At 36.5% G+C, this 16,514-nt stretch overlaps 1 protein-coding gene across 1 annotated transcript; it reads left to right on the top strand.

Moving 5' to 3' along the window:
• On the top strand, positions 463–13,836 carry LOC109708917 (vacuolar protein sorting-associated protein 35B-like). The gene is made up of 22 exons (XM_020230853.1): positions 463–676; positions 747–843; positions 941–1,067; positions 2,026–2,211; positions 2,645–2,732; positions 2,928–2,984; positions 3,086–3,175; positions 3,581–3,703; positions 4,856–4,930; positions 5,004–5,063; positions 7,093–7,209; positions 7,849–8,088; positions 8,167–8,232; positions 8,349–8,438; positions 9,552–9,641; positions 10,513–10,602; positions 11,237–11,305; positions 11,382–11,462; positions 11,594–11,701; positions 11,837–11,940; positions 12,640–12,753; positions 13,390–13,836. The coding sequence occupies exons 1-22, from the start codon at positions 581–583 to the stop codon at positions 13,601–13,603; spliced, it is 2,382 nt and encodes a 793-aa protein (XP_020086442.1). The 5' UTR covers positions 463–580; the 3' UTR covers positions 13,604–13,836.

The raw sequence follows: 16,514 nt of genomic DNA on the forward strand, positions 1-16,514 counted from the left end.
GAAAAAAAATTGTAAATAATTACCTTTTTTTTTTTCAATCTAAAAAAAACTGTGAACGATTTACCTTTTTTTTCAATTTTTTTTCCAATCGTGCAGTAAGTTAGAAATTATTTGACCAAATAAAAGTTTAAAAAATTAATTTTTTTGAAAAACTTTAACTAAAAGTTTGAATGATTTCACAACTTTGATATCCACACACAAAGAAAAAGAAAAAAAAAAAAAGAAGAAGAAAAAAACAGAGAAAAAACTGAACTGATACTTGGGTGCTTCCGCACATGACGCGGCGCACCGCGTCCAAACGACAAACTACGACGAACCCAATCCATTCGGTCAAATCCCCTACACCCGAACCCGAACCCAAACCCGAACCCGAACCCCTCTCTCTCTCTCTCTCTCTCTCTCTCTCTCTCTCTCTCCCCCTCAGATCCGCATCGAACAAAAAAAAATATATATAAAAAAAAGAAAAAGAAAAATCATTCGGACGACGAGGAAGACGAAGAAGAAGGGGCGAACGAGGGAATTCGAAACCCTCGCACCCCAATCACACCTCCGATCTCGATCGGCCCCCACCCCCGCAACAATGGCGCCGGATGCCGCCGCCGAGGACGAGGATAAGTGGCTCGCCGAGGGCGTCGCCGGGATCCAGCACAACGCCTTCTACATGCACCGCTCCCTCGTATGAAAACCCTAAACCTAATCTCCGATGCTTATCCCTTTGTAATTATTGATGATGTTGTTGTTGATAGGATTCGAACAATCTGAAGGAAGCCCTCAAGTTCTCGGCGCAGATGCTCTCGGAGCTGCGAACGTCGCGGCTCTCGCCACACAAGTACTACGAGCTGTGTAGGCGATTCTCTCTCTAAAGCTCTTCCTAGGTACCTAATTAGATGATGATTTTGGTGTTTGGGGGTTCTGATGGTGTGGTTGAATTCCTCGTTAGATATGCGCGCGTTTGATGAGTTGAGGAAGCTGGAGTTGTTCTTCAGGGAGGAGACCTCGCGCGGGAACTGCTCGGTCGTCGATCTCTACGAGCTCGTGCAGCACGCTGGCAACGTCTTGCCGAGGCTGTAAGCTTTAGAAATCGTTCCCTTTCGCTTTTAGTATTGTATGGATACTTGGGTGTCTGATTATATTCTTAGATTCTTATTGTATTGTGTATATCTTCTGGGTCTGTGTTTGTTTTCTTTCTGTTGATATAGATATTGTCTCTTTCCTTTGAAGAAAGAAGAGAAAAAATAATGACAAAATTGAACTGAAATTTGAAAATTTGATCTTTAGTTTGTTTTGTATAGATATTGTCATAAAATGTCCTTTCATTTTCAAGACAAGAAGAAGAGAAAATAATGACAACAGATTTGGATTCAAAATTTGACTGTTCTTTGTGTGGTGAAAATATCGTTTCTTTCATGTCTTTTCTTTTCAAGAAGAAGAAGAAGAATGGCAAATGATTTGGATTGAAATCTGTTGTCATTATTTTCTCTTCTTCTTCTTCTTCTTCTTCTTCTTCTTCTTCTTCTTCGGAATAAAGACATCTCACAATAATATTTTTTACCAAACAAACAAAAGCTCAAANAAAATTTGACTGTTCTTTGTGTGGTGAAAATATCGTTTCTTTCATGTCTTTTCTTTTCAAGAAGAAGAAGAAGAATGGCAAATGATTTGGATTGAAATTTGAAATTTTGAGCTTTTGTTTGTTTGGTAAAAAATATTATTGTGAGATGTCTTTATTCCGAAGAAGAAGAAGAAGAAGAAGAAGAAGAAGAAGAAGAAGAAGAGGAAGAAGAACAATGGCAACAATTTTGGGTTAAAATTTGAAAGTTTGACCTTTTCATGGTTGATGATTGTTTTTTATATGGAATTACAAAAGAAGGAAAGACACAATTTTATGAACTATCAAAAGTCTTTTTGCGTATACTTGATGCAGTCAGTTTAAACCGGCAAAGTAAAAGTTCAAAACAAAGGTACACACAGAAAAATCTATTGCTTAAGACTTTTATATTTGAAGTTCAATGTGTTTGTTATCAGGTACCTTCTCTGCACAGTGGGATCTGTATATATAAAATCAAAAGAGGCTCCTGCAAAGGATTTGCTTAAAGATCTTGTGGAAATGTGCCGTGGTGTTCAACATCCTCTTCGTGGGCTTTTCCTAAGAAGTTACCTCTCTCAGATTAGCAGGGACAAGTTGCCAGATATTGGTTCTGAGTACGAAGGGTAAATATATATTATCTATGCTATAAGGTCCAACTAATCAACTTTCACTGGCAATAGCCTGTTAATAGAGTTCGTCTTTTGTTTCAGCCTGTCATAGATGCAGACGTACATATATGATGTCTAGTACTCGATTAATCAGTGAAGTTCTTTGTTATATGCCATACAGCTCATTCCAACTATATATTTCTGGTCTCAAATTTAAGTCTGAAAGTTTAGGAGTTTGGCAGTGCTTATATTTTACAAGGGACTCTTGTAGGATCATCTTGTCATATATCATTGAGCAATACTAGTGCAAGTTTGAGATGCATTTCTTCCTCCATTTCTTTTGACCTTAGATGACGCTAACCAAATAATAATTTAGTAGCTGTTTTGCATGATTGTTGTTATCTATTCTAAATTTTTATTTCATTATCTTACATTTTTCATTTTGCAGGGATGCTGACACTGTTAATGATGCTGTTGAGTTCGTTCTTCAAAATTTCATTGAGATGAATAAACTCTGGGTTAGAATGCAGCATCAGGTTGGTTGAATTGTCAGATATTTCACGTGCTGTTTGTTTATATGTATAGAATCCCAGTACATGCGTCCATATACTTGGGCGTGTTTTGTACCATAAAAGTACTTGTAGTTATGTAGGTATTTTAGTGATTGGGAATTATTGATACTTTTAGGTGATCCTGAGTTGAGACTAGGAATCGGACTTTCTCGTCTGCAGGGACCTTTTCGGGAAAAAGAGAAGCGGGAAAAGGAAAGGAACGAACTTCGTGATCTTGTAATATCGCCATCTTTCAATTAAATAATTCCGCCAAAGCATCACAGTATAAGTTTTTCACATCTTCCTTTACGATTTTGTTTTGGGTGATTTTCTTCTAGGTGGGCAAAAATCTTCATGTTCTAAGTCAGATAGAGGGTGTTGACCTTGATATGTACAAAGAATCTGTTCTTCCCAGGGTGTTGGAGCAGGTTAGCTTATTAATGCTTCGTTTGCATGGAGAGAATATGAGAGAAATGAAGAGAAAAGAAAAGGAGAGAAAAGAAAAGAAAAAGAAGTAATTTTTTCTTTCTGATGTTTGGATTAAGGGACAAAAAGATGAGAAAATAACGTTCTTTTTCCTTTCTGTCCCTTTATCTCCACTTTTGGAGAGAAAGATTAACCTTTTATGGAAGGTCATTTTCTCTCTGTTTGTCAACATTTCTATTCTTTTCTCTCTTCAAGTTTCAATCCAAATGAGACAAAATTAATTGTTTTCTCCTTTCTCCTAATTTTCTTTTCTATTCTCTCCGTTTCTCTCTATCCAAACGAGTTTAAAGAGCTGAAAATTTTTTCCAATATAGCACACCTCACAAATCTTATTAATTTGTTGGCAGGTTGTCAATTGTAAAGATGAGCTTGCTCAATTCTACTTGATGGATTGCATAATTCAAGTTTTTCCAGATGAATACCATTTACAAACTCTTGAAACATTACTAAGTGCATGTCCTCAGCTTCAGGTAGGTAACTTTTTTTTTTTCACAATTTTGCATAGATCTTTTTCTTCTTCGCCTAAATGAGATCTAATGTAGGATTGTTTTCGTAGAAGCCTTGTAGGTGATAGGGTTAGCTTTGATCAAGAAATAGGGTCGAGAAGGTGTTGAAATCCTTAATTATAGAAGTGAATGAACTCTCTCCAGCAATTATAGCTGTAACTGAGTCTGAAAAGTTATGCTGCATGACAGCTGCATCATCAAAAAAGCAGCTGCAGCGATGAAGGGCTGCTATCGCAGCCGCAACATCCTGGAGAAGCAGTTGCGGTTGCTGTAAGCTGCAGCAACACAGTAGAGGGAGAGGGGGCACAGCACCTTTGTCGCAGAGAGAAGAGACGGCAGGGTTCTAGGGGAGAACAAGAAGAAGAGAGGAGGAGAAGAGGGCGGCAGCAGCTTCTGTGCAGCCGCGGCATCCTGGAGAAGCAGTTGCGGGTGCCGTAAGCTGCAGCAACAGAGTAGAGGGAGAGGGGGCACAGCACCTTTATCTCAGAAAGAAGAGACTGCAGAGTGTAGGGGAGAACATGAAGTAGAGAGCAGGAGAAGAGGGCGGTAGCAGCTTCTGCAATAGGGAGAGGGAAGCGCTGGAAACAGGGTGGGGGAGGCATAGACGTATATCTCAATCAAGCTTTTACTAATCCATATAACCTGAATGGCAAGATCATCTAGGACCTTAAATAGGCATTTATGCCCAATTTCAATCAATTAAGAAGACCTGAGTTTTAGGTATTTGATCCTACATCATAAAGAGATGAGAAAGAGATCAAACTAAATACCTAATTAACTTATTCACTTTCATAATGAGATCACAATGAAGATTCCAAATTAAGTCTAAATAAATCTAACCCACATAGACATGAATTGAACTGAAAACGTATCCAATTGTAACTTGAACTGAATTCCTAGCCAAATTGGAGAACTAATTGACTCCAATAAGACCACTTAAAGCTAAGACCTATGGAACAGTTCTACGCCAAGATCGCTTTGTGGGACAGTTCTGCATCAAGACCTCATTTAGTAGTGATTTATTTGTTAGTCACTTGCTCTTTGTTTCTTCCGAAATTTGTCTTGATTGATATGGAGAATTTACAAAGAGCCTTTATTTCTTTGTTCTCTTTGCAGCCAACTGTTGATATTAAAACAGTGCTATCTCAACTTATGGACAGACTTTCAAATTATGCAGCTTCAAGTACAGAAGTGAGTAGCTATCATATTGTTATCCCAATGCATAGCTTGAGATATCTTTCTCATATGTTCAAATAAAATGCAGGTACTTCCAGAATTCTTGCAAGTTGAAGCTTTTGCAAAACTAAATAGTGCGATAGGAAAGGTAAATTTACTACTTGTGGATATATGTTCTGTTATGCATTCATGGATATATTAAATTGAATCTTGGATCAATTTACTGTCTCTCGGTATGTTGTGATTCAAGCATGACTGTGTGAGCTCAGATATTTATTGCATAATTTTTATGGCGTCTACCCCTCTGTGTTATTCTCGTGACTCATATAGAGTCATTATTGGGTGGTTTATCTCGGGTTCTGATCAAGGTTTTTAGGGTTCAGGTCGTTTTTGGTCAATTCATATGGTAGGTGATTCAGGTTTAACTTCTTTTTGAGTTTTTGATTATTTATCACTTTGGGTTCACAGTTCCTCAGGTTTTGTGTGGTTTGGTTTTGGATTTCTCAAGGTGTCGGGTTGTTTAGGACCTTCAAGTTTTCACAGCCTCTGATTTCAGATCATTCCTTTCATAGCTGCCTGAGTTTGGGCCTATTTTGGGTTGAATCTGTGGGCTTCCTGACATTATTTAGCTTTCATATCATGTTCAAGTTGACTTAGGTTTGTCTTTTTTCTGGAAATGTTTTGTTTTGAACATCATAAAGTTGTCAGTGTTACAATGCTTTCTGAACATTGGGTTTGCCTCATGGCTCGTGTTCAATAAGCTTGGGTTTGGATTGCTTTTGGTTTGACTTGTTTGAAGTTTCAGGTGCATGTCATTTCATTTTTGTCTCTCTTAGATTTTGGTTGATTAGTTTTAGGACGGGGAGTAGGTTTGGACTTTGGTCATTAACCTTTCCTTGGGTGATTAACTTTTCTATCTTATGCCCTTTTTATCTGATTCCTTATTTCTCTCCTTATTGTCCTATTGTTAAAATAAAACTAAATAGTGGATAGGACTTTTGTCAGTCTGTTCATGTGAAACAAACCGTTATACTCTAAAAGCTTAAGCTGTTAGTGAATGGTGCTTATATATTTTTATATTTAACACTACCCCCACGTCTGGGCTCGAGACTTTTTGTTAGGAAGGCCCATGATGTGGACTTGAATTAAATGGGAGGAAATTAATAATGCTAGGAGTTTGACGTGACTCGAACTCAGGACCTCCTGCTCTGATACCATGTGAAACAACCGTTGTACTCTAAAAGTTTAAGCTGTTAGAGAACGGTGTTTATATATTTTTATATTTAACAGTTCGGTATTCTAGGTTTGTGTAGTATTGACAATATTTAAAGGTGTGCTTTTAGTAGGGATGTCAATGGATACTGGGTATGGATACCCGAAATTATCCAAATCCGAATCCAAACCGGGCAGGTTTACCCGATGCTAAACTGATATGGTTTCGGATACGAGTATAAAAAGCGAAATCCGATAGATTCGAGATCAGGTATGGATTTTGTTTGTACTCCACATGAACCTGAACTCGAACCCGACGGAACCTGAATATATTTTACATTATATAATATGTATGAATGTTTGATGTTATACTTGAATTTGTATTTTGAAAAATTTAGATTTTAATGTAATATGTTTTGAAATTTGGTAAAGAGAAATGATTGTTTCAGGTTTCGGATTTCGGGTTTTTGTTTGGGATCGGTTTTGGATATGGATTTTCAAAACTCATTCGGGTTTCGGTTTTGGTCGTCGGCTTTAGGTTTGGGTTTTTGAAAACCCGCCTCCAATCTGACCCGTTGACATCCCTAACTCTTAGGTGGGTTGGTGAAGGGAGGCATGAGCATTAGCGTTTGCAGATCCAGTTTGAAATGCATGTCTTTTTTGAACAAGGTAAAATTGATGATACAATTTTTGACTCTTGAAAGTTATTTAAGAGTGAAAACGCAAAGGTCTATCATCATTTCTTGTTTTTTTCTTAATAAATGATGGTGTATTATTCTTTATCTCCCAACTTATATAATATTATACATGTTTGCGGAATTGCGGTTGTATGTATCTAGATCTCTGTATCTTCTCATGCTTATGTACAGCTGTTTGTTCACATATATTTGCTCAAGAACATGACATCTCCATTAATTCATTTGTTTTTAAGCTACTTTTAAGTCTATTTTATGTTCCTATGGCAGGTAATAGAAGCACAGGTTGATATGCCATCTGTAGGAGCGATAACTCTCTTTGTATCTCTCCTAACATTCGCTCTCCGTGTACACCCTGATCGACTTGATTATGTGGATCAAGTATTGGTATGCCTCTTAAATTTGAGCTTTGCTCTGAATTTTGATATGACTACAGTAATGTTATTGAATTGTTTATCATGCTTATTATATATACAATAACCACCCAAACAAATATTATTTTCAAAAGTTTGACATTCATACATGTTCAGTACTAATTAAGTAATTATTTATTATGAGTTTAATTGTGAATTAGGCTTGAAGTCTGATTCCAATTTATTTAACTTCCTTATTAGTTTCAAGTTCTTTAATTGTGACCCTAATTTCAATTTTATCCCGTGTTTCAATTTTATGAAATTTAGTCTTTGAAGTTTTGCCCTCATTTCAGTTTCGTGATTAGAGTTTCAACTTTAACCAAGCAAAATGATAGTTTGTTGTGCCTTTTTTAAGTTGACAGACAAACCAAAGGATTTAATTATTATGTGGAACAAGATTCGGGGACTAGATTCTTTAAATTGAAAGAACATAATTGAGCCGAGGTCAAATTCGAATGACTACATTTGTTATTTCTTTCATTAAATGATTGTGTATCGAATATATGACCGGTAGGCAAGCTGGTTGGTGTTTTTGTACTGTTTGAGCTTTTGGATTTTTTGATGATTATATCTGATCCATGAGATACTTATGTGCCATCCCAATATTCCACAGGGAGCATGTGTCAAGAAACTTTCAGGCAAAGCAAAACTTGAGGATAGCAAAGCAACCAAGCAAATTGTCGCACTTCTAAGTGCTCCTTTGGAGAAGTATAACAGTGTTGTCACTGCATTAGAACTTCCAAACTATGCACAGGTTATGGATCACCTAGATAGTGGCACAAACAAAGTGATGGCTATGGTTATTATCCAAAGCATCATGAAGAACACCACCTGTATATCAACCGCTGATAAAGTATACCACTTTCTCACTTTTTCAGTGTTCATAGAAATGCTTTTTCTTCTCAGCCCATAGTATTTGTTATTATTTTAGGTCGAGGCTCTATTTGAATTAATAAAAGGGCTCATAAGGGATATTGATGGGGCTCAGGATGATGAGGTGAACATCAAATTTCCCAAACTGTCTCTTTGATGTGTTGCATACTTACATTACCTTATTTTATATTTACCTTTATATTTACCTTTCGTATCAGTAACTGTCTTTCTTAATTCCAGCTTGATGAAGAGGATTTCAAGGAGGAGCAGAACTCTGTTGCTCGCCTCATTCACATATTGCATAATGATGATCCTGATGAGATGTTGAAGGTAACTGATGTTTCTAAAGCTTTATGTTCATTTGTTTATTCTGTTCCTAAAGCTTAGGTTCAATTTTCTATCTTCATTGACACTTTTGTGCTTTATTGGTGCCAAAGCTTAGCAATTGAAACAACAAAAAGGCTACTTAGCTATCCTTGTCGCATATGTAGATGACTGTTTACTACAACTATAAAGTAGGTCGTGATACAAATTTATATACAACTATTAGTTAAAGCGGAGAGTGAGAATGTCTGTCCGAGCTTTCATCATGTGGACAATTTTTTACCTATTATATTATCATGTAGCTACACTACATAATCTCTTGTTAACTAATTTGATAATGTGATGTAAAGTGCGATGTATACAATTTCTAGATTTGGAGAGTGATATTTAATCTATAAAAAGCCCTTGTCATTATCTTTCTTAAATATCATCAAATAGATGAAAGAAAATTTTCTTTTCTTTGGTAGCCACATTTTCACTTTATCATTATCATTATTGAGTTGCTTTAAATAAATTAGAGAAATTCTTGTATTCTATAATATCCATATATTAAACAAGATCTTTATCATTATATTTTCTTGATTTTCTTTATATAAATGGATTATTATTTTCTCATAATCGATAAATTCCAATCATATTCATGTTGTGCAATGGTGCGTGATGGTTGACCGGTGCTACTCTAATGCAGAGCAAGGGCATTTTGTTTAGTATCAGGAAATTGCTGAACTGTTGGAAAGACCCATTAAAAGGTTTAGGTTCACGTTTTTAAAAATTGCTACTTCCCCATGTCTTTTAAAGTAACCCTTGGTTGGCTCATCGTCTGCGTCTGCTTTTAGTAGTGGTAACTTCTAGTGGAGCGTTTGGCAAAGAGAGCAATCTGGAGGTTCTGCTGCAGTGAAGCAGAAATGAGATTTTGAACCTCAAAAACGAAGCTCTGATTTGGTAGTTTTCCTTTTACTGCAGAAAGCTGTTGGGGGTATATTAATATAGTGCTTCTCCTAAAATCACAATTTAGGCGGCGGTTCATCAAACAACACACGTTATTGTGAGGCCAAAAAGGCTTAGAAAGATGTCTGACAGTCACAATGACCTTGTACTGATACTGTTTTTTCCTTTCAGATTATATGTGCTGTTCAGAAGCATATTCTTCTTGGAGGTCCTAAGCGTCTACCTTTTACCGTGCCTCCTTTGGTCTTTTCTGCTCTTAAGGTTTGTTAAATTATTCTTCACATGGTAAAATAATTGTTTCATATGCTTTGAATTTATTCAGCGAAGATCTCTCTATAATTATCATTATCATGGATTCATGGTCATCATCATTAGTACCCACTTCTTCCACTGCTTAATTATCATTTACGATGCCATGATCATTGGTATAGACTTCCTTCTTCCGCTGCTTGGAGTTGGCAACTGAGTTTAGACTTAATAGGCAATAGTAGTGAGTGGAACTTTGTGCCCAGTCAATACCAACACATTTAGGTGTGAGAGTAGCCTGCAGAAAATGCATACAGCTAGTCCTTGCTGGATCTCTTTGGACAATCCACCAAGACATCGGATCTCTTTGGACAATTCACCAAGACATCAACCTATGCTTAAGTGGCATCAGAATTCTTCTGCAACCACAGCGATGCACCCTACACTTTCAGATGGGCATGAAAGCTAAGAGTCAAGGGTATTACTACACTGGGAATTTTGGTGCTCTTGTGTAATCGAGAGCCATTGTGCAAGTTCAGACAGGTTTTAACTGATTGGGTTGTATCCACCTTAGTCGAAAGTTTGGTAATCTTAGGTTGGCCACTAAGATTGGTAATCAAAGTTTTAGCTTGTAATTTCTAGGTGCATATATTATGCTAGGCTATAATAATACTCCAGTATGCCTATCCACTGATTGTATTTTAAAATTAAAGGAAATTAATTTTTGTTGAAAAGGAAACTTTTGTGTCGTCATATTAGAAAGTAACATTAACTAATTATTTTGCGAACTAGTAAGCTGAAGTAGCTTACTTGGAAAGTTTTGCTATAATTTTTCATGTATATTAAACAAAGATAGGCCTGTGTCGTTTTTTTTTTTCCTTTGCAGCTTGTTAGACGTTTACAGGGTCAGGATGGAGATGTGGGAGGAGAAGAGGTCCCTGCGACACCTAAGAAAATATTTCAAATTTTACATCAGGTTTTCTTCATGACATCTGTTGCATACTCCATTGAAATTTGAATGGATGAAAGGTAGCTTTACAGTGTAAGGCTAGGCTACTATTGATAAGATTTGAATGGTAATACTATCGAATTAAAATCTATTGAGTCAAAATTATTGTGAGGAAATCTATATTGAAGATACATACCATTAAATCTGATCCAGATGATGTTTAGACACAAATGTTCACAAATTTTGGAGCTCTTGACCTAGGTGTCAAGCGGGGTAAAAAACAAGGAGAGTGTATATTTAATAAGTGTCTATGTACACGACAATTGAAAATCAGAGCCACTAGTCTTGATCTAGACAATCTAAAAATGTTTCTACGAAAGTTGAACCAGTCTAGACTGTTAAACTAACAAGTACTTCACATCGTCTGTGAAACTATCAATTTCAAGACAGTCTGATTTTAAGGTAAAAGATCTCTATTATGACTTGATACTTCAAATAGCTAGATCATGTCTTATGTCATGTATCTTCAATATAAATGTCCTAACATTGGTTTTTGACTCAACATGATCTGCATCCAAATCTTATTAATAGCTACCAAACCCAAATTTCATATGTGTGATGGCTGTATTTACAAAACTTCAAGTGCTCAAATCACTTACAGACTATCGAGGCATTGTCATCTGTTCCTTCTCCAGAACTTGCATTGAGGCTATACTTGCAATGTGCGGAGGTGCGTCCATTTCTCGGCTCCTCTTTTCATTCTCTTCTGTTCAATTATCTGTCATTAACAACCCACTCTTCTTCAGGCTGCCAATGATTGTGATGTAGAACCTGTTGCATATGAGTTTTTCACTCAAGCATTTGTACTCTATGAAGAGGAAGTTACTGTAAGTAACTATGACTTTTTTTTTTTCCAGAGCATTGTGTATAATTTCCTTTAATGTCAGAATGTATCCTCTTAAATGTCTTTTTGCTTATTCAATTGCTCATTATGTATCGGTTATTGTTGTCTGAGCAGGATTCTAAAGCACAAGTGACAGCAATTCACTTAATCATTGGAACTCTGCAGCGGATGAACATATTTGGGGTGGAGAACAGGGATACACTAACACACAAGACCACGGGGGTGGGATTCTTTCTCTTTGTTTTTATGTTTGCTTTTTGGATCCTTTGTACTTTTAGGTAGTTGGAAACCAGGATTATTGCCTTTTCTGCTGTTGCAATTGTATTACCTCGAATATTCGTTTTTCCTTTTGTGCAGTACTCGGCGAAACTTCTAAAGAAGCCTGATCAGTGTAGAGCAGTCTATGCATGTTCACATCTCTTCTGGATTGATGATCAGGATGGAACAAAGGACGGTGAAAGGTATGAATTCATAAATTTTGTTGCCTTTTTTTAACAAATTGCGGGAATGTTCTGACAAAATTTTTTAACAAGGTGTGAACTCATGCGTTAGCTCTCTTGTGCATCTGCAAATTTTTTTAATAAAAGATTTACTTGCCATTGCCACGTTCTAGTCTCCATATTTGTTTACCTAAGCTTTTACTCCGTATGTAGAATCTGCTAGTCCTAATTTTAGGCTCAATTGCGGGAATGTTCTAACAAAAATCACAATTTTCACTCCTCTTCCCCCTCTTGTTCTTGCCATAGGTCAATGAGGTGAAATATTGATTACAAAATTTTTTGGGGCGATATGAAAATCATGATTATTTGTTTGAGGCTTCCTGAATTTTGTCAACCCTTTATTTGTCAAGATTATAATGTTAATTACTGCTCATACTTGTAAAAATTAAAAATCAACTAAAGCACCAGTTCTCGTTTTTTTTTTTTTTTTTTTTTTTGAATTTGCTTATAAAGCAAACTGAACAACTTTACATATCAGTCCCATCTTATGCTTTTGCTCGTGCTTTATCTGAATTTAAATAATATTAGCAAAATGTACATAACTTTTCTCTTCAAGCTGCTACTGATCTATCACCCGTGCTTTCACTGAATATAAAGAATATTAGCGGAATATTGTAAACTTTTCTCTTCAAGCTACCGCTAATCTTTCTTTTGTTCCAGGGTCCTACTTTGCTTGAAGCGTGCGTTGAGAATTGCGAATGCTGCTCAGCAGATGGCTAATGCTACAAAAGGCAGCAGTGGATCTGTTGCACTCTTCATCGAAATACTGAACAAGTATTACTGCCCAACAAAATCTTTAATTTAGGGTTTGTTTGCAGATTCTGCTTTTCCGGCCTGGAAGCTCATTTTAGCTTACTGCCATTGCAATAGCTTCCGATACCTTTTAATTGCCTAACATTGGTTGGCTGCTGGTTCTTGAAGTGGAGAAATCTTTTCAAGAAACCATGCCACATTTAGCTCAACATATGGGCGAAATCTTTCCAAGAAGTAGAGAAATCTTTTCAAGAAGCCAAGCCTGACTCTTAATTTAGGCACTCCGGTTCTAGAATTTGTTATATATTGTAATTCCATCTCTAGAAGTTGGAAAAGTCGGATGTTCGTTGCCTTTTGCTGTAAATAACCTTTCCTAAGCCTGTTTCAAGTAAATGGAAAGTTTGAAATTAGAAAGTCATTTTAAAAATGGTGTAAAACAGTTTTTCTTTGCAGCAAAAATTACATATTCTTTTTTCTCCAGCGGTTAGCTTTAAATTGCATCATATAGGTTCATTGAAATGTTTAACTAGAAAGTCCTAGAAGGTCCAGAGACCAAGTCATGATATCGGGATAGTATGGGAACTGTCAATACATTTTACGTCCAAAATAATCCATCATGGGACATATCCTAGGAAACTGAGTAATTTGCCTTTACAGGTACCTATACTTCTTTGAGAAAGGAAATCCCCAGATCACGAGCTCAGTGATTCAGGGGCTGATCGAATTGATCACAACCGAGATGCAAAGCGAGAATGCGACGTCCGAGCCATCTGCCGATGCTTTCTTCGCAAGAACTCTGCGATACATCGAGTTCCAGCAGCAGAAAGGTGGATCTGTAGCTGAAAAGTATGAGGCCATCAAGGTTAGTTAATTCCTATTTTTTCTGATTTGAGCTTCGAGGATGCAGTCATAAGTTCGATCTTTTCTCAGTTAATTTGGGAACTGCTGGTATCTGTTGTAAGAATCCAAGAGTAGCATTTTGCCGTAGTTTTGATATTCAGAGGGCCTCAGAACTCAGAAGCTATACTGTTGTGCAAACTTCATTGTTTGGACATAAGATTTTTGGTAATAAAGTGTACTCACAGTTGTTGATGAGTTTTCTGATGCTTGCTATCATTAATAAGTGTTCGGTTTGATGCAAGTGTCCATTGATTTGGTAGTTCGATATATCATTGTTTGGGGTCACTTAATACTTTTTTCGGTTACGATCGAACTGATGACATCGGGCTTACATAGCAAGCATGGACTGTTTCCGGAGCTTGCAGTTCAGGCATCTCGTCGACTTCTCTGGTAGGGCGTGAAGTCGGGATCGAGCGAATCGTGAGTGTCCTTCCCATTATATCAAACATGTCTAGCTATTTATTTAGAATAATTGTTGAATTTAACCATCAAACTTTGTAAACTTAGGTTTGCATACGGAGTTATCTGTGAGTAACACAGTAGAATTATATAAATCTGAGTAAAACTACTTAATAAACTATCAATTTAGATAGTAAGTATAGAAAACATAGGCCCTCTTTTATCTAAATTTTTTATCTATTTTTGGGGCTGCAAATTAAATAAAATATTGAGATGTAAAATAATGTGATAATAATATGCCAACTAGTTTTAGTAAAGTTTTACAATCAAGTTTATTAAATTTAAAAATTTGTAGATTTATTTGAGATGATAATAGAGTGCAAGGTGATAATTGGTGCAATTCTTAGCGCACGCCGTAATTGAGACAGAAGCTAAAATACAAAAAAAGGCTTTCTGTTATTTAGCCAGGGTATAATAAACAAAAGAAAAAAAAAAAAAAAAAAATCTTGTACACTCGAGAAGCTCCGAATTGGAAATGAGAGAAACGTGCGGGAAGCGTCACAGGGCATGAGTCCGAACGACAGCGACGTGCACCGACGCGAATTTCATGCGCGGCAGAAAAAGCAAACACGAGTCCCGCCAGCCAGCATCTTTTCTCCGCACCAGAGAGCTTGCTGGCGTCTCGCGACGTCGGTCACGGATTGAGAGCTCCCAGGTTTCGTCTTAGCAACGCACTAGCTATTTTTGTAATTCACGGCACGTATTGTTTGATTTGCACAGTATGTCAATTTTAACAGTGCGGTAATTATACAATCATGCAAAAATATAACGACGGTGGTTGGTTGAATAGTATGATCTAACGGGCGAAAATAATTGAAAAAAAATAAACTTAATGGTGGAAAACTTAAAAACATCAAGTGCCTAGTATTTTTACAAGCGCTATAATCAGTCTCTCTTTCTCTATATATATTTATAGAATTAGGCTAATATACTATTAATAGTTGAATTGAAATACTATCAGTAACAAATGAACTTTATTACTTCTGTTTTTTTTTTTAATAATAATTTGTAATTTGACTATCGGCACTATTGAAAAGGATATAAACTATTTAAACTATCTGAAAATTAAATTTTATACTTCTTGAATATTGTTTTCTTGTCTATCGAGTGGACACAAAAATGAACAGTTAAAAATAAATACTTTTTAAAAATTAATAATAGAAATCTTGTGATCAAAACCAAAATGTTAAAAATAACCACGTATGCATGGTAAAAATGTTATAAATAAACATGTACATTATTTTATTCAACTATATCATGTGAAAGCAATTATTCCTCAAAGAGTTGGGGGCATGGGAAGCATGCATTAAACACTATTATATGTAATGAATTTAAACAAGCGGAGAGCACTAAAAGATTGGGTTAATTTCATATAGGTCCGTGGGTTAATTTCATACTGGTCCCTATAAATATGGTGAATACCAAATATATTCCTACAAAGTTTAATTTTCATAAGTTATTACTGCAGAAGTCCTAATATATTCAGATATATCACTGCCGTTAATATTCGTTAGAAAAATCTAGTTAATCACAATTAAAATACTTAAATATGATTAATTAATAATGTGAATTGATAAATTTACTTTTTTTCTTCTTCCTCTCCTTCGTATTCTCCTTTTCTCCTCATTACTCTTCATCTTCTTCGTCGTCGTCGTCGTCGTCGCCGTCGTGGTGCCCGCGTGGGCCATCGTCACAGGCGCCTCTGACGGCATTGGCCGCGCCTTCGCCTTCCGCCTCTTCCTCGTCCTCGTTGGTTGCAACCCCGATAAGTTCTGCAAGGTCGCCGACGTCGTCGTCGTCGCCGTCCGCTCCGGCAGCCTGAAGAGGAAGAGGAAGAGGAAGAGGGAAATGGCAAACGTGTCAACTGTTAAAAAATTAACAGTTCTCTAACGGATACTAGCAGGAGGGACATATCCGTATACATTAGGATATTTGGAAGAATAACTTATAAAGTTGAACTTTACATAAATATATTTGCTATTCACCGTATCCGCGGAGACCCGTACAAAATTAACCTTAAAAAGATTAGAGGCCCAACCAAAAAGAAAATGAGAAAGGTATATAAAAAAAAGAAGGAAACATCTAAAAATGTTAACCAAAAAAAAAAAAAAAAAAGCAGAAAAAGATGGAAGTGCCCCGATCTTCACCAGATCTCACGATCTCAGCCGTGGAAAACTTCGGTAGAGTCATGACTCGGCAGGCTGGACCAGACCTTAACGATTGACGTGACACCTGCTTTCCGGGATTCATTTATTCTAAAATTAGCTCGCTCAATCTTTTTAAAATTTTGGATCTAGTCAGCATCAATCAAATGATGTGAATCTTAACAGACTTTATAAGGCGCTCCGCTCTACCGACAATAATAATAAGCCGATAAGCCGCATTTCTGTCTGCTGTATGGTCATGGTTCAGTCACGATTAAT

Source organism: Ananas comosus, linkage group 4 (genome assembly GCF_001540865.1).
Source record: "Ananas comosus cultivar F153 linkage group 4, ASM154086v1, whole genome shotgun sequence".
Lineage (NCBI taxonomy): Eukaryota > Viridiplantae > Streptophyta > Magnoliopsida > Poales > Bromeliaceae > Ananas > Ananas comosus.

Coding starts and splice junctions, on each gene's coding strand:
- LOC109708917 (XM_020230853.1), top strand. CDS start 581: ATGGCGCCGGATGCCGCCGCCGAGGACGAGGATAAGTGGCTCGCCGAG. Junction 844..940: donor ACACAAGTACTACGAGCTGT/GTAGGCGATTCT, acceptor ATTCCTCGTTAG/ATATGCGCGCGTTTGATGAG. Junction 8,439..9,551: donor ATCCTGATGAGATGTTGAAG/GTAACTGATGTT, acceptor TTTTCCTTTCAG/ATTATATGTGCTGTTCAGAA.